The sequence below is a fragment of the Sciurus carolinensis genome, chromosome 7 (assembly GCF_902686445.1).
Source record: "Sciurus carolinensis chromosome 7, mSciCar1.2, whole genome shotgun sequence".
Taxonomy (NCBI): Eukaryota; Metazoa; Chordata; class Mammalia; order Rodentia; family Sciuridae; genus Sciurus; species Sciurus carolinensis.
The window spans coordinates 72,972,111-72,993,336 of NC_062219.1; the positions used below are offsets into that span (position 1 = coordinate 72,972,111).

Sequence of the window (21,226 nt, forward strand, 5' to 3'; positions counted from 1 at the left end):
ATCCTTTAGGTCTGTTGAGATAAGGATTCTTCTAAGGGGCCTCCCTGACCAGCTGGTCTAAAAGGTTTCTGTTTTTCCCTCTAGCCTACATCATTCATTTTAATTGTGCTATCAATTTACTTGGGAAGGAGTCTTTTATATTGGTTGTCCCCAACACTTGACAATACAGGAACTCGTCTTTCAGTTTTTTCCTCCAAATCTCTGAGCCCTAGCACACTGTGGGACTGCTAGGGCCCTCAAAACATGTGGAATGAAAGAAAATGAGGGAGAGTTCCCTTGTGTGTTCTTGAATGGAGGAGGCTTCACTGGATCTTTTTTTGTTTGTTTGGTCTTTTGGTGGTGCTGGGGATCAAACCTGGGGCCTTGTACTAACTGAGTAGGTGCTCAACCACTGAGCTACTCCCCACCTCTTCCCTGGCTATTAATGGACCCAGCACCCCAAGGTTGATATGATACTGATGCTGTGCACCCTCAGAGCTCCAGTATCTGAAAGGATGGGGTCCACGAGGGAAAGGAATGGATGTGGCAGTCTCCAAGATGCTAGAGTGCACGCTGCCAGATCCTTTGAATATCCAACAGTTGGGCTCAGCTCCAGAACCAGCTGTGTCTGGGGCTAGCCTGGCTGCTTTAGGTCTGATCAGTCTAGATGTCCACTCTAGATGTGAAGACCCTTAAGAAAGTGTGACTTAGAATCTCAGAGAGAGGTGTCCAAAATGACTTACCCGTCTTAGAGCAACCTACCAGTTGGGTTGCTCCAGCATAAAGAAAGTGGTAGGTAAGTACTGTCCAAGCTGGTCTTGCACATGTTTGTGAATTTGCAATGTGGGGCTTCCCCTGCGCCATGTCCCTCAGAGCGCTGTCTCCAGCTGTGGGACTCAGAAGGGGCATTTGGCTCATATCTCCTTAAACATTGGCTGTTCTCTTTGTGTTTGGAAGAGGAGTTTGTGGCAAGTGCTGATCAGTCTAGGGACAGACTTTCCTGTAAGCCCAATCTCTGTGTCTATTCTTTCTTTCTTCCTTTCCTAGTGCTTCTTCTTGGCCCACTATCATGCACTCTCTTCTCTGTCCTTCTCTACCTGCTTCCATTTGCAGCTTGTGTCCTAGCTCTGGCCGTGGTATAAGGGCCAAACTCTAGATTTAGACCACCAATTATGCAGACAAGGGGATACTTTATTATATATATATTTTTTTTTTCATAGTGCTGAGCATCAATATCCAGGGCCTGAAATATGCTAGGCAACTGCTCTATGACTGACTTCCATCCCCAGCTCAAGGAGACACTTTTTAACAGGATAAACTTTTGAATTCAAATTATAGTAGGTATGCAGTTGACCATGTCCTCATCCATTCTTCCAATTTTGCCATCTACCAAATATTTATTGAGTATGCGCCCTATGCTTTGCCAGACATTACATTTAATGATGAACAGGGATTCAGTGGTAGGCAGGACACAATTCTACCTTCAATGATCTTGCAAGTCTAATGGTAGAAATTTTTCTAAGAGGGACACTTGACTGTTAAGATTTGTGAAACTGGCCACCAAGCCCAAATGGAATGGTTAGTCAGATAGGTAAGGAGTGAGATTGGGGGGAAATCCCTGCTGCTGGCCAGCAGGCCAGGGTGACCTCATCACAGCTGCAATTTCCTTTGCAAAGCCCAAAGGGTAAGCTGCCCTTTCTCCTTGGTTCCAATCTTTATTTATTTATTTATTTATTTATTTATTTATTTATTTTTATGTGGTGCTGAGGATTGAACCCAGTGCCTCACACATGCCTGGCAAGTGCTCTACCACTGAGCCACCACCCAATCTTATGATGCACAAAAATAAGCCCTTCTCAACTGCAGCAGCACCATCACATTAACCCTGGTGTCCAGGGCTGTGGAATTGTGCCCCCTGACTCTGGAGGCTGATGCAGTGGAAAAAACCAGAATTCGAAAGAAGGAAGCTCTCTGAACCATTTCTGTCTGGTCTTGCCCCTGGTTCCCATAGGACTTCACCATGACCCTGTACCTGCGGCATTACTGGAAGGACGAGAGGCTGGCCTTCCCCAGCACCAGCAACAAGAGCATGACCTTTGATGGCCGGCTGGTGAAGAAGATCTGGGTCCCAGATGTCTTCTTTGTTCACTCTAAAAGGTCATTCATTCACGACACCACCACTGACAACATCATGCTGAGGGTGTTCCCAGATGGCCATGTGCTGTACAGCATGAGGCAAGTGTCCATGGGGCCATGGTTCCTTGTCCAGTGCCATTCCAGTATGTGTGGTCAGTTCCTTTGGCCCTGAAGAGTTTGTTACTGTGATCTGTGGGATGGTATGAGCCTTCTGATGCCAGTCAGAATTGTCCAAACATGAAAAGGCCATCCAATAGGTGGAGACCTCCATATCACTGGGGGGTCTTAAGCATGGGTTAGAAAACTACTTTGGCCTAAATGAGCTGTTGGAGACAATGACCTATGTACATTCTGTCCTTGAGAGTCCACAACAACAACAACTGCTGTTTATTGAGTGCTATTGCAGATTGGCTTCTGGACAAACTTGAGTGATCTAAGTCATCTTTTCCCATATCTTCCTTGTTTGCTTTTACAGTTCACCAGTATTAAATGATAAAACTAGATACTTCTTGGTTTTGGGTGAAGGATGGAGTGAGCTAATCTTCCAGGATCCCCTGGGGCAGGCAGCCCTGCTGGCTGAGGGCAGGTCCCAGAGAAGGGTGCAGGTGTGGGCCATTAGAAGCCAACACCCCTCCCCAATGGCTGGAGAAGGGGTGCAGCAGCCCAGTAAAGGGGACCCCTCAGAGCACTAATAACACCTGCCAGAGAAGACCAAACTCTAGAAGTTAAGGTTCTGTAAGTTGGATACCTATTTATCCAAACTTCTGAAGTAGACATGAGGAGGCAGCTGCTCCTGGCCATGTGCTGTCTTCCTCACTCTGGGTGGGTACACGAGCCAATAGCTTGCTGCACAAGCCGACACTCATATCTGGGTTGTGCAGGATTACTGTCACCGCCATGTGCAACATGGACTTCAGTCACTTTCCCCTGGACTCCCAGACCTGCTCTTTGGAGCTGGAGAGCTGTAAGTATCAGTGTTTTCTATTCCGTTGCCTTATTCCCTACCCCATCTGAGCACTGCCTGACAGTGGTAAGAGCTGTTTGCCCAGGCAGGAGCAGGACTGCCCTGTTGCTTTATGCCTCTTCAGACATCCAATTAGTTTATTTTCTTCTCCCCAAAGATGCGTATACAGATGAAGATCTGATGCTGTATTGGAAGAATGGGGATGAATCCCTAAAAACGGATGAGAAGATCTCCTTGTCTCAGTTTCTGATTCAGAAATTTCACACAACTTCCAGACTGGCCTTCTACAGCAGCACCGGTAGCTACCTTTTGCCACAGTCTGATTCAGAGGAAACTCATTTGAATTCTTCAGTCTTAACCTCTCTCCTTCTCAGTGAAAATAAACTCTGATTTTTAAAAGAATCCATAGTTCTAAAATATAAACAGTGTTTAAAAGCAGGAGGCAGAGTAAAAAAAAAAAAAATGTTATTCTCTGAAACCTGAGACCCCATCAGCCCTGGCAACACAACTTATCCTTCAAGACTTCCAGGTTTACCTGTGTAATTTACAAGGGTAGGGTCCAATTCTACAACCTCATTTATTCTATGTAGCAAGATGGACAGATAGCTTTCCAAGCAAATATATTTATTATCTATATCAAGATTATTGAATCTTTTTTCTTTTTTCTAGTACTGGGGATCAGACCCAGGATTCATGCATGCTAGGCAAACATTCTACCACTAAGCTACGTACCTAGCTCCAATTAAACACTTTTGTTTAATCTCTTCTTGGACCTAAGAGAACTACCTGTCAGCTCTTCTCTGATTTCACATTTAACTCTGGATTAGTTTGTTAGGACTGTGGTAAAGAAGCCCAACTGAGTGCTTGCTGTTCTTGTCTAGGGAAGAGTCCTTCCTGCCTCTGCCCAGCTTCTGGTGGTTCCCAGCAATTTTTGACATTCCCTGGCTTATAGCCACACTTCAGTCTCTACCTCTGCCATCACATGGTGCTCCCTCCTGTCTGCGTACTCACAGGGTGTTTTCCTCTCTGTGTGTCTAGGCCCAAATTTCCCTCTTCTGTAAGGACACCAGCTATTGGAGTAGGGCCCACCTTAATTCATTATAACCTCATTTTACCTTGATTGTATCTGCAAAGACCTTATTTCAAAATGAGGTCACCTTCATAGGTACTGGGAATTAGGACTTCCACATATCATTTTTTTAGGTTAATATTTTAAGTTTACTGCCATATCACATGGATCTGGTGAAGAGGCAGAGTGACAATGTACTTTTAAGAATTTTTTATGATTATGTTTTTATTGGTGCATTATGATTATACATAATAGTGGGATTCATTATGGCATATTTGTACTTGCCCATAACATAATTCCATAATTTCAATTCCCAGTACTTCCCCTCTCTCTCCCCTCCTTCTCCACTGATCACCTTCCTCAACTCAACTGATTTCCCTTTTATTTTCCTGAGCTCCCTTTTAATGTTATCAGTGCATTGTAATTATATGTATCAGTGGGGTTCATTGTGACATATTTATATATGCACATAATATAATTTGCTTCAATTCACTCCTCAGTACTTCTCCTTTCCATTCCCATCTCCTTCCCCTTCATCTACCCTTCTGATCTTCCTTCTATTTATTTCCAAATATATATATATATTTTTCATTAATGCATTATAATTATACATTAAAGTGGGATGCATTCATTCATGTAGCATAATGTGGTTGACTTTATTCCCTGGTCGTCCCCCCCCCCCACACCTTTCCCTTCCTTCCTCTTTCCCCCTTGATCCTCTATCCCTCCTCTACTAATCTTCCTTCTATTTTCATGAGATCACCCCTTTTTAAAATTTTATGCTTTTCTCTAATTTCCACATATGAAGGAAAACATTTGACCCTTAACTTTCTTTTCTTTTTTCCTTCCCAAGCCAAACTGTATCCAGCTTTATTAAAGATACTTTTCATTAAAAAAAGAAAAAAAAAAGATATTTTTCATAAACAATTATGGTATTTCAGGTAGGACATGGTCAGACAATCGTTAACAGTTTACAACAACTTTCAAACTCCCTTCTTGGATGGACTACCAAAATCAGAAAGCCACTATAGAGACCAATTAATTCTTCATTTGATGCTCTGAATAGGGAAAGTTTAGAGTGAGGGTTGACATTTCACATTTAACTTGTTGTTTAACAACTTTTCATGAGCCGACCTTGACTTTCAGGAAATGAAATGAAAATGGCAGAATTATCAGTCTGAAGATCCACAATCTAGAAAAGGAACTGCTCCTCTTTTGAGGGACACTGTCTCAATGATGTCACTGTAAAATCCAGATTGCCCGACACACTGGTAAAACCAGTTGTTGGGAGTCAGGTCCCAACAGGTCAGAGTTTAGGGGAGTTAAGTTCATGTCAATAGCAGAGAGGGAGAGGAGGACATAAAGATGAATTTGAGTTTTTCCATACCACAGGGTGTTTGTTCCAATGTGGCTATATATGTAATGTCAGGGAATCCCTCCTCTTGGGAGCCAAGAGAAGTCTCTCAACACTAGCAGGAAAAGGTGTTTTCCCCCACAGCAATCCAGGTTTGGAGACATTCTACTAGTGATGTATGCTCCTCTCCTCCCCAAAACAACTATGAAGTGCTCTGTGTGCTAACAACATAACTTTTTAAAAATAAAGTAAAAAAATTCTGCATTTTTATAAAACTTGATAAAATTTTTGAAAAATAGCATTTCAAATGATACAGTTACCAGAAGTACCCAGTTTAAAAATGCACTCACTTCCCTTGTCCTCTGCAGCACCTTCAACTTTCCGTGCCTGGTCCGTTTTGGCATCTCCATTTTCTGCAGGGTTATTCTCATCCTTACCAGTGTAAGCTTTTCCCTTTTTCCTTTGGGTATGTTCTCTCCCTTCTTTGGAGGGGACTTTTTAGGCTTGGGCTCTGGCTTTGGAGGAGTAGGTTTAGCAGACAACCTTGCAGATCTTTTCTGTGTGCCACGACCCCTGCGGCATCAACAAAGGAGTCTTGAGTAGTGGCAACTAGAGATGGAGAAAAACACAGAGACAAAGAAAACACAGACACGTTTTCACATAAAGCTGGGGCCAAGTCGGACACTGCACTCTGATGAGGAACAGAGACCCAGAACTAGCTCTGAAAGTTTATTATTTAGGGTCTTATGATCAGGAAACTAACCTATAGGGGCACTGTAAATTGTTCAAGGTTTGTAAGTTGTCAGAGGCTTCTTTGTGTACTAGAAAGCTACAAGCTAGAAACATTTTTTGCAGCTATCCTACTGTTGCAGTACTAAGAACATGCTGCTATTATCCTGCTGTACCCAGGACACCCACTGTCCTGGGACATCTGTTAACTGTTAGCACCAGAGGCGAGAGTCAAAGTTGATACATCTCACCTTTGGTGAGGAATGTTTCCCAGGCTTGGCTTTTTGCCGACACCACAGGATCCAGCCGATGACTGGCAGCTCACCTGCTGTCCACAACTGTGATTCGTCCTTCACCTTGTCTTTATCTTCTTTAGCATCTCCTTCAGCCTTTCTCTTGGGCACCATGGTGACAGCAGCAGGACACAGGCACTGGGCGCGGGGATGCATGGGCTGCATGCAGCCTCAGTCTGTCCAGGGGAAGTTCTCACCTCTTCCTCTTCACATTGCTTAGACTTCTTTAACCTTGACTTTCTGAGTCTGGCTTATTTCACTTGGCATGATGTTCTCCAGTTCATCCATTTACCTATAAATGACATAATTTCATTCTTTTACACAGTTGAGTAGAGCTACAATGTGTAGATATACCACATTTTCTTAAGCCACGCATTTGTCAACAGACATCTAAGCCGATTCTATAACTTGGCAATTGTGAATTGTGCTGCTATAAACATTGGTATGCATGTATCATTACAGTATGCTAATTTCAGTTCTTTTGGATAAATACCAAGGAGTAAAATAGCTGGGTCATATGGTGGTCCTATTCCTAGTATTTTGAGAAATCTCCATAATGATTTTCACAGTAGTACTAATTTGCAGTCCCACCAATAATGTGTAGATGTTCCTTTCTCTGCATATTCTCACTGGCATTTATTATTATTTATATTCTTGATGACTGCCAAGTGTGAAACGACATCTCAGTATAGTTTTTATTTGCATTTCCCTGACTATTAATGACGTTGAACATTTTTTCGTGTATTTCTTGGCCATTTGCATTTTTTTTGAGAAATGTCTGTTTAATTCATTTGTCTATTTATTGATCACTTTGTGTGTGTGTGTGTGTGTGTGTGTTAAATTTTTGAGTTCTTTGCATGTTCTGGATATAAATCCTCTGTCAGAAGAGTAACTGGCAAAGATCTCATCCAATCTTTAGGCTCTCTTCGTGTTCTTTTTTTCTTTGCTATGCAGAAACTTTTAAATTTCATGCCATTCCACTTATTTATTCTTGATTTTATTTCTTGCACTTTATAGGTCTTCTTAAAGAAGTCAGGGCCTGGGTGGGGCTGGGGTTGTGGCTCAGTGGAAGAGCACATGCCTGGCATGTGGAGGCTCTGGGTTCGATCCTCAGCACCACATATTATTTATTTAAATAAAATATAAGTTCCATCGACAACTAAAAAAATATTTTAAAAAAAGAAGTCAGTGCCTGCACCTGTGTTGGAGTGTTGATCCTATGTTTTCTTTATCAGTTGCACAGCTTCTGATTTACCTCCTCAGTCTTTCATCCACTTTGAGTTGACTTTTGTGCAGGATGATAAATAGTTTCATTCTTCTACAAGTGGTTATTCAGTTTTCTCAACACCATTTGTTAAAAAGTCTGTCTTTTCTCCACATTATGTTTTGGCAACTTTGTCAAAGATGAGATGATCATATTTGTGTGGGTTTGTCTGTCTTTTACTCTATTCTATTCCATTGGGTTTTATATCATGCTGTTTTTGTTACTGTATCTCTGTAGTAAAATTTGAGGTCAGGTATTATGAAGCCTTCAGCCTTGTTATCATTACTCAGGATTACGTTGGCTATTCTGGGTCTTTTATTCTTCCATATGAATTTTAGGACTACTTTTTCCAGTTCTATGAGAATGTCATTGGAATTTTGATGGAAATTGAATTGAATTTGTAGATTGCTTTTGGTAATATGACCATATTAATTATATTAATTTGCCTATCCAAGAATATGGGATGTCTCTCCATCTTTCAATGTCTTCTTCAATTTCTTTCTTCAGTGTTGTATGATTTTCATTGTAGAGCTCACTGATCTCCTTAGTTAGATTGACTTCCAGGTTTTGTTTTCTTTAGCTTTGAGACTATTGTAAATGGAACTGTTTGCCTGGTTACTTTTTCACTTGGTGTAGATTGATTTTTATGTTGGTCTTATGCCCTATTACTTTGCTGAATTTGTTTATCAAGACAAGAAGACTTTCACTGAAGTTTTTTGAGTCTTCCAAGTACAGGATCATATCATCTGCAAACATTGATATTTGACTTCTTTTCCTATTTGTATTCCTTTTATTTCCTTCTCTTGTCTGGATTGAACTTTGGATTGCTCTGGATAGCACTTTAAAAACCATATAAAATAGCAGTGGTAAGATGGGTGCAGTGATGCACTCCTGTAATCCCAGTAACTCAGGAGGCTGAGGCAGGAGGATAGAAATTTCAAAGCCAGCCTCAGCAACTTAGTGAGGTCCTAAGCAACTCAGAGAGACCCTGTCTCAAAATAGAAAATAAAAAGGTCTGGGGATGTGAGTCAGTGGTTAAGTACCCCTGGGTTCAATACCGGTGCCTCCCACCCCCACCTCACAAAAAAAAAAATAGCAGAAGTGAGAGTGGATTTATTTGTCTTGTTCCTGATTTTAGAGGAAATGCTTTCAGCTTTTCCCCATTCATTCGGTATGATGTTGACTTTGGGCTTGTCATATATTTATGATGATGAGATAAGCTCCTTCTGTCCCTAGTTTCTTCAGTGTTTTTAACACCAGTGGGTTCTAAATTTTGCCAAAGACTTTTTCTGTATCTATTGAGGTGAACTTATGGTTTCTGTCCTTAATTCTATTTATGTCATGAATTGCATTTATTGATTTGTGAATGTTGAATGAGACTTGCATTCCTGGAATGAAACCAACTTGATTATAATCTAGAATGTGTTTTTCAATGCAATTTGCTAATATTTTATCAAGGATTTTTGCATCTAAGTTCATCAGGGATGAAGGTCTATAATTTTCTTTCCTTGATGTGTCCTTATCTGGTTTTGGTATGAAGGTGATATTGGCTTCATAAATATATTTGGAAGTGTTCTATCCCTTTCTATTTCATGGCTCATTAATGCTATTTTTTCTTTAAAAGTCTGACACAATTCATCTGAGAATCCATCTGGTCCTAGACTTTTCTTTGGTAGGAGGCTATTTATTTATTTATTTGTTTTAATTAGTTATACATGACAGCAGAATGCATTTTGATTAATTGTACATGAATGGAGCACAACTTTTCATTTCTCTGGTTGTACATGATGTAGAGTCACACCATTCATGTGATTGTACATGTACCTAGGGTAATGATGTCAACCTCATTCCACCAACTTTCCCACCCCCATGCCCTCCCCCCCCCACCTCCTTCCCCTCTGCCCAATTCAAAGTTTCTCCATTCTTTGCTTGCCCACCCCCCACTTTATGGATCAGCTTTCACATATCAGAGAAAATGTTTGGCCTTTGGTGTTTCAGGACTGGTTTATTTCACTTAGCATGATATTCTCCAACTCCATCCATTTACCTGAAAATGCCATAATTTCATTCTTTAAGGTTGAATCATATTCCATTGTGTACATATACCACAGTTTTTTTTACCCATTTATCTATTGAAGGGTATCTAGGTTGGTTCCACAGTATAGTTATTGTAAATTGAGCTGCTATAAACATTGATGTGGCTGCATCACTGTAGTATGCTGATTTTAAGTCCTTTCAGTCTGAACCAAGAAGTGGGATAGCTAGGTCAAATGGTGGGTCCATTCCAAGTTTTCTAAAAAATGTCCATACTGCTTCGTGGGAAGGCTTTTAATGACTGCTTCAGTCTTGTTGCTTGTTACTGTCTATTTAGGTTTTCTGTATCCACTTGGTTCAATTTGGGTAGGTCATATGTGTCTAGAAATTTTAACATACCTTTTTAGGGGGCTCAATTCAACCCACAACAGCTCCCTAGTGGCTTTGGGACCCCAGCAGCCTTCTCACTTCATTTCCCCTCGTCCCACCACTGAAAAGTCCAATCCCTTCTTCAGGAGGTTTTAGCATGACTTCCTGCTCCTGCCTGGCCAGCACCTGCCCCCACGACACCCCTAGGTCCAGAGCATCAACACTGTGATAGACCCGTGGTGTCAGGGCAGCCCCGTCCTGTGTGTACGCCCACAGCACTCATCTTCCTCCATCTCTGGGCTCTCACTCTGATTATGTGGGCCGCACCATTTCTTTTCTCATTGTTCTTACCAAGTTCAAATCAACAAAGCCTCAATGGAGAGTTTCTTTTGTAACTCTAATTACATGCCACTGTTTTAAGCACTTCATGTGAATTAACTTACTTCTACCCAACAAATTTGTGGCGTAGATATTATCACTCCCAGCTTATGGATGAGAAAACTGAGACTCAGAGATTAAGCTACTTGTTGAAGTTGCACAGCTGGTAAGTGGCCACGTCATCTCCTTAATTCCCACGTGCACTCCTCTTAGATATTCTCTTTACTGGAATAGCATGCTTGTCTGTTTTGTTCCCACTCAAGTCTTTCTAGAGTACAGATTAAAATGCATCTTCATTCCCATTATTCACTATGTACCAGACAAGAAGGTTTGGCACTCTTTGCCATGGGGTTGAGTGCTCTGTTTGCCACATAGGGTATACATGTTCAAAGCTCCTGGATCCCTCCCAGTGTTTTCCAGACAACTCTTTCTGATTTTCTTAGAAGGAAGGATAATAAGTATTAATAGTTTAATATAAATAAAAGCAGTTATCAGTCCTCTAAAAAGACCCTGTGCAAACCTAAGGGGCAGTGTGATTTGCTTCAAAGATGTCAATTTGAGTAGGGAAAATAAAGCCAACAAGACTGAACAAAGGTTGTGAGATGAAAAAATGATTAGTTGCCTCACCGTGTTTGAAGATCACTTCCTAATTATTCATCCCACTAAAAGCCCATATCCCATTCAACGACTCAGGAGTCTACCCGTATCCAGGTGGAAAACGGTCAGGACTCAGCTGACAACTCCAGCCTGGTCCTATGGACTGCCCTCTACCCTACCCTGATTCTGCTAACCTTCCACTCGAGCCAGATGCACTAAATCTCTGGAACAGGTCAAGGCCTTGGAGTGCCATCAACCCTAAGGGCAGCCTGGTTAAGTCACAGTCCTGAGCCCACACTGCTCACTCCAGCCCTGAGACTCTCCTCCTGGCTGGCCTGTCCTGTGTGTGCTCAACTCCTCTATGAGCCTTCCTTAGTCATTATAGCCAATAGCAATTTAGGCTCTGTGTTTCAAAACCTAACGCGTTTACTGTTCATACTTTAGATGGACATTTTAGCACTTAGATATGTATGGTTCCATATCTTGAGCACATCAGTGACTATTTCCATTCCATGGGACTTCCACTCAATTCTTTAAAAATCCTTGAGAGAAAGAAACAAGAGCTGGGCTTCTATGATCCCCCCTCAGGCCTCAGTATGTGAGCACCTGCTCAATTAAAGGGGCACTGTGTGAGAAGAGCCCTGGCCTGTAGATAAGAGAATTCAATTGATCCAAGCATCAGAGACTCAGGCTGAGGTCTTGGAAAAGCCTCTAAGGGTCTCATTTCCCCATGTCCCAAATAAGACAGACTCTATCTGGATTTCCCAGACCTCAGCAAACTTGGATAACACCCTTGCCATGTTGTCTTATTTGGTAGACTACCCACGTGGTTATCAATTTCATTTTTTCTTTAAGTTCCCTTTTGTACCTTATTTTGAAAAGGAATCAGTGGAAAACTGGTATCATTTACTTGAAGATGATTTTAATAATTAATGTAATGAACACAAACAAACAAACAAACAAAAAATACCCACTTCTGCACTCCAGGAGTAGTCAACCTGTACTACTGTTGTGTACTCCACACTTTGGGATGCCTGTGAGTTGCGGTGTTCTCAGAGGAGGCTGGTCTGAAACAGGAGGCGGGTGGGGGTGGGGTGTGCACACAGCTTTAGTTCCCTTCACATCAACACTGTTCTTCACCCACTAGGATCTCAGTGACTGTGGATCATTTGAAGTCTTACAATGTCAATCTCTTTTTAAACCATTAATCAGTGATTCTCATATTGCCATAAAGAAATAGAGGCAAGCTGCCATTTTTTTTCCTGAGCAATGGCCCATGGGTAACAGGTTTCCATAAGGAGGATGGATGTCAGGAGTAAAACTAATGTCAGATTGTAGAATTGGTGGCCTGTTTCTTCTTGTGATGGAGTTGGAATGAGTGACTTGTCTTCCCATAAAGAGGACAGTGATGAGCACCCAGCTCTCCTGGCTCCTGCCTTGGTGGTAAAGAACCACTCCAACTTCTTATGCTCCTGAGCAGCCAATCACTCAGCAAATATGGTGTGGTCTGCAGATAACAGATAACAAACCGACAACTAAATACATACCTGTTTTGTTCTATCTTTCTCCAAACTGCTATGAAGTTAGATAACATTGTCAAGATCTTACTCATAGGAGAAAGGGCTTAGATTGTGGAAAGGAAAGTACTCAGAATCTCACTGACTTCTTCTGTGTTCCCCAGGCTGGTACAATCGACTGTACATTAACTTCACGTTGCATCGACACATCTTCTTCTTCTTGCTCCAAACCTATTTCCCTGCCACCCTGATGGTCATGCTGTCCTGGGTGTCCTTCTGGATTGACCACAAAGCTGTGCCTGCCAGAGTTTCACTGGGTAAAAGCATTTGATAAGATGTGGTTGGGTGGCTATTTAAAAAAAAAAAAGATCACTAGGCAAAGGAAAAGTAAAGCCATGTTCAAAGAGGTCTTAACCCATGGGCTCTTGGAGTCAGAAGCAACCATTCCTCTTGTCCGCACCATTAGATGAAGCCTCAGTTTCCTCTACAACATGAAAACCGCAGGGAGCTAGAACCATACCATCTTGGGTTGCACCAATTCAGAAGAATCTAGCCTGTTTGGGGCATAGACTTCCACAACTGGCTATATTGGAGCTCTGTATTTAGATAAATAAAATAATTCTGCAAATTCCAGAGTTATTCTGTAAATATAGAAGTTTCTTTTGCTGGTCTTGTTTGGACAAAGGGCTTGGAGACAGGGCTCAAATCATATACTTTAGGGAAAAGAAAGGACTGCATTCCTGGCACCTTGGTTGTAACCCTTCCCAGAACCTAAATTCCAGAGTTAGAGTTTACAACCCATGATCCCAATGTGAACAAAATCAGGTTGGGCCCTGAGGAATGGTAGCCAGCAAAGCACAATGGAGAAAAATTAGCATGGTAGGCTTCCAGGAATTTCCACAGTCAGGCTTAATAAATGTGGCTTAGATGAGGGAGAGTATGCTCATTCCTTCAGGGTTGGGAAAGTTCCTTTGAGGTGTCCTCCAGTCACTGTTGTCAATTCCACAGCAGAATAGGTGCTGTCTTAAGTGCTTCTGACCTTGTCAGCTGCATCATAGAAACCTACTCTCCCAAGCTAGTGGGGGGAACTTGGAGAAGGGGCTGGATGGAGGTGTGCTGGGGTGGGGTGCCTGACTGCTTGGGGAGCAGATCATCCCACCCCCACAAGGTAGAAACATGTCTAAGGAATTTCTCATTCCATCTAAGAGACAGAGAATGTGAAACTGTGACTCTGAAATGTGGGAGCAGCTCGCGCCTTGGGTGCAGCTGAACTGGGTCTGGCTGTTGCAGGCATCACGACGGTGCTGACCATGTCCACCATCATCACGGGCGTGAACGCCTCCATGCCCCGCGTGTCCTACATCAAGGCCGTGGACATCTACCTCTGGGTCAGCTTTGTGTTCGTGTTCCTCTCGGTGCTGGAGTACGCGGCGGTCAACTACCTGACCACATCGCAGGAGTGGAAGGAACGGAAGCTGCGTGAGAAGGTGAGGGTGGTCCCTTCATTTCCTGGTAGCGACTGCTTCTGGTTGCATGAGAGTGAGAAGGTCGTTTGGACAGGGGTGTGGGGGTGTTGTATGTGGAAAAAGGAGATGCTTATGCCAAAGGAGGGCGGTCCTGTGTTAGAACAGGTTCTAGCTTCTACTACAAAGGATCCCAGAAAGCAGACATTTCTTGATCCAAGACTAGGACAAGAAAACTTGGGTTTAGGTGCAACTTTGCCTCCTAAGCTGAGCCTGTTTCCTCATCTGTAAAAAGGGGATGGCAGAACCCTCGTCTACCTTCCTCCCAGGGTTGATGTGAGACAACATTTAAAAATTATTTTGAAACTGTAGGTCCTAGACACATAAAATATTGCCATTATTACTGAACATATCTAGGGAAAATTCTTCCCAATCCTGTGACCAGAGGAGGGTAGAGTTCTAGAACAAAAATCTGCTTTATTGGTAAGTGCTTTGGCCCTGTGAAAATTTAGCCACAATAAAAATGAAAACTAAATATTTTATCCATTTGGCTCACTGGAAATACTACAGTGTCTATATGGTACTGCACTATACCACACCACACCATGAGGTAGAAGGCAAATTTTACAAAACAATGTTCATGGCCTTTGGCACAGAAAGAAAAGTCTATTTCATTCATATTCTAATGCTTGTTAATCACAGTAAGAAATAAAATGCTGATTTGTCACCAAATCATTACTAATCATTGCACTAATCAAAACAGCAATCACCTAAAAGCTATAGAGATCAGGGAACATGAAAAATCACACATTTGTGCACATCTGGGTAACCGTTGGTCCCTTAGCACAATGAGGCTTTAAATTTTAGAAAAAGAAAATATGTTTGTGTTTTAAAAAGTCTTTCAATACACACATAATTCCTATCAAATGTTTCACATTGTCTTCAAATATGTTAGGTTAAGAATTTATTTTTAATTCAAACTGTTTTTTTTTTAAATCAGCATTTGAGTACTTGTTTCAGTTTTCAAATATTTTCACTTTGTTATCAAATACCTTTGGATTATATTTAAATGCTTTTGATGTATAATCCATTAGACTTTCCTGTTCAAAAAATAGCAAAGCCTTCATCAGACAAATATGGGCTCATGAAGCATTAACCACACATATCTCTCCAGGCAATTCATTAACCTGTTACCATACTATGGGCCCTGGTCCTTGCCAGTGATTTTTATAAGACACGGCTTGAAGAGTAATAGGGAGCTGGGGAGATAGCTCAGCTGGTAGAGTGCTTACCTCGCAAGCACAAGGCCCTGAGTTTGATCCCCAGCACCGCAAAAAAAAAAAAAAAAAAAAAAAAAAAAAGTAATAGGGAAGGGCCATTGGGCTCTTAAGTCTGTCTGTCTGTGTGAGAACAGATGCAGGAGTAGGCAAGTATGACAACTTCTATTCCAGTAGGGTTAATGTGTGAATTAAAGATAGAAATGCAGTAACTGTAGGGCAGACAATTGTGGAAAGACACTAAAATCTCTCTTAAGCTACACCACAGAGAAAGCACACTTCATGATCATTAAACTGGCTTCCAGAGAAGCCCAGGTTCCCAAGTCAGAGCCAAGGAGGACCTGCCCTGGAATCACCTCCTATGTCTGTTAAAAGTAAAAATTCCTGACTGGGGGTGCCACTCAGTGGTAGAGTGCTTGCCTAGCATGCATGAGGCCCTGGATTCTATCCCCAATATTGCAAAACAAATAAATAATAAATAAATAAAAAGATTCCAGGGCCAAACCCCAAGACTTTCTGATTCAGAGTCTCTGAGGATGATATCATGGAATCAGCTCTGGAGTCTGACTTTGTCTGCATAGAGGCCAAAGACTGCCTCTCTGGGGCCTGACAGGCCCACCCCTGGTTCCAATGTGGAGCCACTGCTGCTTTGGAGCATGTGGAAGGCACAGGGATGGCCTCACCTCAGTGGCTGCAGTATGCAGGCTGGTTATCCAGACCCATCTAATAGGCCAAGAGCCACTTGCCCTTTCTCAGGAACAAGCTGATATGAAAAACAGGAATTTCTCATAATTTTTGGCATTTCCTATTCTAACTTCAAACCTTAGGAGAAAAGTGTTTTCATTTTAGCAGAAAGAATTTCAGTTTGAGCAAAGTAAAGACCTGTGCCTTTATTAAGTAAGTATATAAATAAACTCAATGACAATACCTCACAGTTTTATCAAGGTGTGGGTGTGATTATACCTAAGGGCACACAGTTGGATAGATGAACACTTACTGACCTTGTATTCCTGTGAGTCTGTTAATTGTTCAGGAAGGTATTAATGTGTTACTATTACTGTTACTGATGGAACAAGGCATAGAAAGAATAATGAAGCAATCATCCCTGATTTTAGAAGTACCTCCTAAAGCACAATGATCTCTTCAAGCATAAGAATACTTCAAGTAATTCTAATTTTACAAGAAATCATTCATCTATTTTTGCTTTTGAAAGCTTCATAACATTCACCTGAGTATTTCAAGACCCATAATAGTAGGAGGCAGGCTGGGAAATGTCATTATTTCATTTCCCAGGTGGTAAAGACAGAGGCAGTGAAGGGCTGAGAGCCAGATCAGAAATGTATTAAAATCAACAGGCCAAGAAGAATAAGCCCATGGCCAATTGGTTGTATCTAGCTGGCCTCATGATTTTGGCCAACTCCTACCAGCCCAGATGCCTGCTAGAGTCTGCTCACTACTGACTCCAGCTGTGGGGAGAAACCAAGAGAAACCATTTCCTTCCTCCAATTTAGAATTCCTTATAAACAATTTCATACTTGCAGAAATAATTTAAAGAATAGGATTTCTACATTCAATATTCCACCACCCAGATCTAACATTGTTAATTTGCTATTTTGGTTGAAAGCTCTTTCCCCCTTTAAGCTTTCCCCAGATTTTTGTTGGTGCAATTGAACTGTTAAAAAATACATTATAGGAATCATGATATCTTAAATGTTAACTATTTGGAATAAAGACACTCTTCTATCTAATCATCTTTTGATTCATTCACAAAAAGGAGAAATCCTGCCCTGGAATCAGAATCTATGGGTTTAAATTCCTTGTTCAGACACTAGCTATGGGACCTCAGGAGAATTGTATGGCTCTCTGGGTCTGGGGTTTTGCCTTTACAATTGGGCTGTATCAGTTATTCTCAAGTCTGGCAGCACAATAGAATCACCAGGAGTTTTAAATTAATTAGTATAGAGTTGGGCCTGGGTTTGACCCAAGTGATTCTGATATGCATCCAGGATAGGGAATCATTGGAACTAAATGCACTCTGGAGATCCTTCTAGCTCCTTCTGTGCTTCTAAGTAGCAGTGGGGCTTTGCTTTAAAACCAGACCATCTCTGCCTATCTCTCAAGGACTAACCAAGTCCTTTGTGTTTGCTGCCCGTAGGTCCCATGCATGTGTGGAATGCCTCACTCAAGAACAATGATGTTGGATGGAAGCTGCAGCGAGTCTGAGGCCAACAGCCTGGCTGGGTACCCAAGAAACCATATTCTGACAGAAGAAGAAAGGCAAGATAAAATAGTGGTCCACCTGGCCCTGGGCAGTGAGTCTAGCTCCTCCAGGAAGAAGGGGCTTCTCAAGGGCCAGATGGGGCTTCGCCTCTTCCAGAATACCCATGCCATTGACAAATACTCCAGGTTGATATTCCCTGCCTCCTACATATTTTTCAATTTAATTTATTGGTCAGTGTTTTCCTAGGGGCTCCAAGGCCATGCCTATTTAAGGGCATGGACATCCATGGGTGGACACACAGAGCAGAAGCTCCTGGACCACCATGAGCAGCATCCCCTCTCTCAGAAGAGCCCAGGGGCCCTCCTGCTGCCCTCACCCTGACCTCGTGGGTTCACTCCCTGTTCACACTGTGTTCTGTGTCACACTTTACACCTCTCTGAACAGAACGTTTTCTGTTCTTGCACGAGAACTTGTTCACAAGAAATCCCCTCCTATTAAAAAAAGAGAGACTCAAATGCCTTTCAGATGTTCCAAGACCCTCATAAAAACTAGAATTCAGCTGTGAAGGGGGAGAAAAAATGAAAGTCAAGCTTAGGGGTGTTCTGGGTAGGAGACAGAAAATAGGGAAAAAAGTATCTGTGGACCCATACAACTGGATTGAGCGCCTACCTAGAAAAGAAAGCAAGCAAACAAAAACAAACTAACTCAGATCCTAGACAGGAAGTGATTTGGAGCATGTGAATCTGGCAACACTTGTGATTTTGTAACAAAGTCACCTATCCATTCAACCTTTCATTAAATATTGAGGTCCCGCCCTGTGCCAGGAACTGTGGACATGAACAAAGTCTCTTTCCCCAGAGAACTTCTATAAGCTGTGCTCATTCTCCACACAGCATAATGTACTTCTGCCCCTCTACTCCCTCAACCCTGCTTACCTTACCCAGCAGACCCATTCTGTTTACTGGTGATTTTACTTCAGGTTTGTTTACAAAAACAGTTCTAGTCTCCTGAGAAATCCTCACGAAGCCAGTTCTATGTTTCTCTCCTGGAATCTTCATGTGGTAGAAGCCTATGACTGGGCTCTTCCTTTAAATCACAGCACTTAGAGTCAGAAATTGTTTTGAGGGAGATATAGGGAATACCTACCCCAAGGTTCGTCAAGGCCCTATCTCTGCTTTAGGCCCCAGCCATTAATTAAAGGAGATAGAAGACACACAGGGGCAATGGAGGATAAAGAAAAGACAAATGGACACACATAGTGAGAAATATCTGGGGCCAGGTGAGTAGCCAAGTCCTGGTGAGGCTTGACTGACTCAGAGCTAACTCAGCAAGTTTATTGTATAGGTTTCATCATCAAAAGGTTAATTGTGGGAAAGTTTCAGCAAAGGAGGCTATCTGGACACGGCACTGGTGAGACATTAGGGTCATCTTGTTTTGTTCAGAACTCTCTATCCCTGGGACAAGGTGCTGAACTCAAGGCCTCAACTGATAACAGCTCTGTACTTTGGCATGGAGCCTTATGTCACCATAGCAACTGGGGCATCTCCACCTGCACCGTCACACAGGCAGCTGCCAGCGCAAACATAGCCACAAGAGAGTCAGAGGCCATAATTTGATTCAAATCACTCCTCTCCATAAAGGTTCCTTGCTCACATTATTTTGCTTTCTTCCTCATTGCCGCTGCCAGCTTCTTGCCAGGGTCTGGATGTTCAGTCAAGAGTAGAAATATGATCTTCAAAAGACAAGGCACACCCTGCCTTAAATCAAGTCTGGCCTGTGGAGTCTGCTCCACAGTTCATGACTCCCACGGGAAGGGATTAGCTCCTGAAGACTGTGGTGCACAGGAATACCAGAGCCTCCAGAAGTTTCAAGTCAGGGGCCTATGGCTACCTGTCCTTTCACTCCCTCACCTTGACTGACTGTGTGAGTGCCCTATTCATTTCCATTTCTCTGTTTGTTCCCCAGGGTCAGTTATTTCCTCTGTCACCTTATATACTCTTTGTGTGAACCTGGTCCTAGACACTTGCTTCACCAGTCCCTTGCCCATGTCGAGACCCAGACTCATCATCTCTGATGATCAGGGCACCAGCCCTGATCTTACTGTGGCTTTCTGCCCACCAGTCCAGAGGTTACGTGATGGGGCAGGATTCAAGGAGTTGAACTCCCAGCTGGGACAGCTCCTGGCACTGTTCTGACATATTTTACCTTGTGAGACTGCAAGTTTAGTAGGTTTCCAAGACCATCTTAGGGTTTAATAATTCTCTAGAAGGACCCACAGAACTCAGAAAAGCCAGTATAATCATGTCACAGTTAATAACAGCAAAGGAATACAGACTAAAATCATCAAAGGGAAAGGGAGGGTTCAGGATAGACAGGTGAATTGTCCTCATCTGAATTGTCCTCATCTATTGGAGCTATTTGGATTTCGTTCATTTTTCCCAGCAATGATATGTGACAATGTGCATTGAACAGTGTCAACTGAGGAAACTCACCCAAGCTCACCAAAGTACATAGTTTTTATTGGAGATGGGCTACATAGATATGCTGATTACACACATAGCTGACCTTAGCCTTCAACTCTTTCAGAGGTTGAACTGATACTCGTGGCCCATGGATCTATCATAGACCACATTACTAGTATAAACTACCTAATGTGGCCCAGGCAAAGCCCTACTATGAAGCAGGACATTTCAAGGGTTTAGAGGTAATCTCCTAGGAGTTAGGATCCAAGGAGCAAACTCTTTTGAGCCACAAGGTTAATATTTTACTGCATTAAAATCCTTGCCAAGTCCTTAATGTTATTGTTAATTGCTGTACTACTATCATATATTCAAGCAACAAACATTTTACAGCATCCCCACACTGGGTATGGTGGGGTCCAAATTAAGAAGAGTACTCACAACTCTCAAAGGGGAGACAAGCAGAGGAAGTAGCAGATAAGTGACTGTAAGTTAAAAAGTGCTGTCCTAGTTCATTTTCTATTGTTATAACAAAATACGGAATACTGGGTAATTTCTGGAGAATAGAAGTTTATTCAGCTCATGATTCTGGAAACTGGGAAGGCCAAGAGCATGTCAGCACTTGGTGTGAGCCTTCTTGCTACATCATAAAATGGTGGAGAGACCCACATGGCAAGACAGAGCAGGTGTGCTGGTTTGGTTCTCTCTTTCTCTTCTTATAAAGTCACAGAGCTATCATAGAAACCTATGTACTTGACCTCATCTAATCCTGACTCCCTCTCAAAGACTCCACTTCCAAATACCATTAACATATTTTTTTCCCATTAATATATTAATTTAGTGATAGAGTTTCCAACAAATGAACTTTTGGGGGATGCATTCAAATCATAAGAAGTGCTTAACACATAATGGTTCAATGTATGCTGAGAATCTTAAAGAAGGAAAAGATGAATCCCACATGGAAGATTGGATCTCATGAAGAAAGCAGCTCCTGAGATACCCCCTGAAGTTTAGGAATTTTGAGAAGAAAAAATGGGGCAAAAACATGCTAGGTCTATGTTATCTAATATAATAGCCATTAGCTACATTTCTGTTTAAATCTAAATTCAAGTTAAATGAAATT

General features: G+C 42.1%; 1 protein-coding gene and 1 pseudogene across 1 annotated transcript in view; one reads left to right on the top strand and one right to left on the bottom strand.

The window, feature by feature from the left end:
* Nucleotides 1–18,196, top strand: part of LOC124988766 (gamma-aminobutyric acid receptor subunit rho-2) — a 53,395-nt gene extending 35,199 nt beyond the window's left edge. The window contains exons 4-9 of the mRNA XM_047558512.1: nt 1,991–2,214; nt 2,997–3,079; nt 3,237–3,377; nt 12,848–13,000; nt 13,974–14,170; nt 17,579–18,196. Coding sequence (XP_047414468.1) covers nt 1,991–2,214; nt 2,997–3,079; nt 3,237–3,377; nt 12,848–13,000; nt 13,974–14,170; nt 17,579–17,890 — 1,110 coding nt within the window. The 3' untranslated portion in view covers nt 17,891–18,196. The remainder of the gene's footprint in view (nt 1–1,990; nt 2,215–2,996; nt 3,080–3,236; nt 3,378–12,847; nt 13,001–13,973; nt 14,171–17,578) is intronic.
* LOC124988434 (non-histone chromosomal protein HMG-17-like) lies at nt 5,806–6,638 on the bottom strand (annotated as a pseudogene).
* Nucleotides 18,197–21,226: the final 3,030 nt, after the last annotated feature.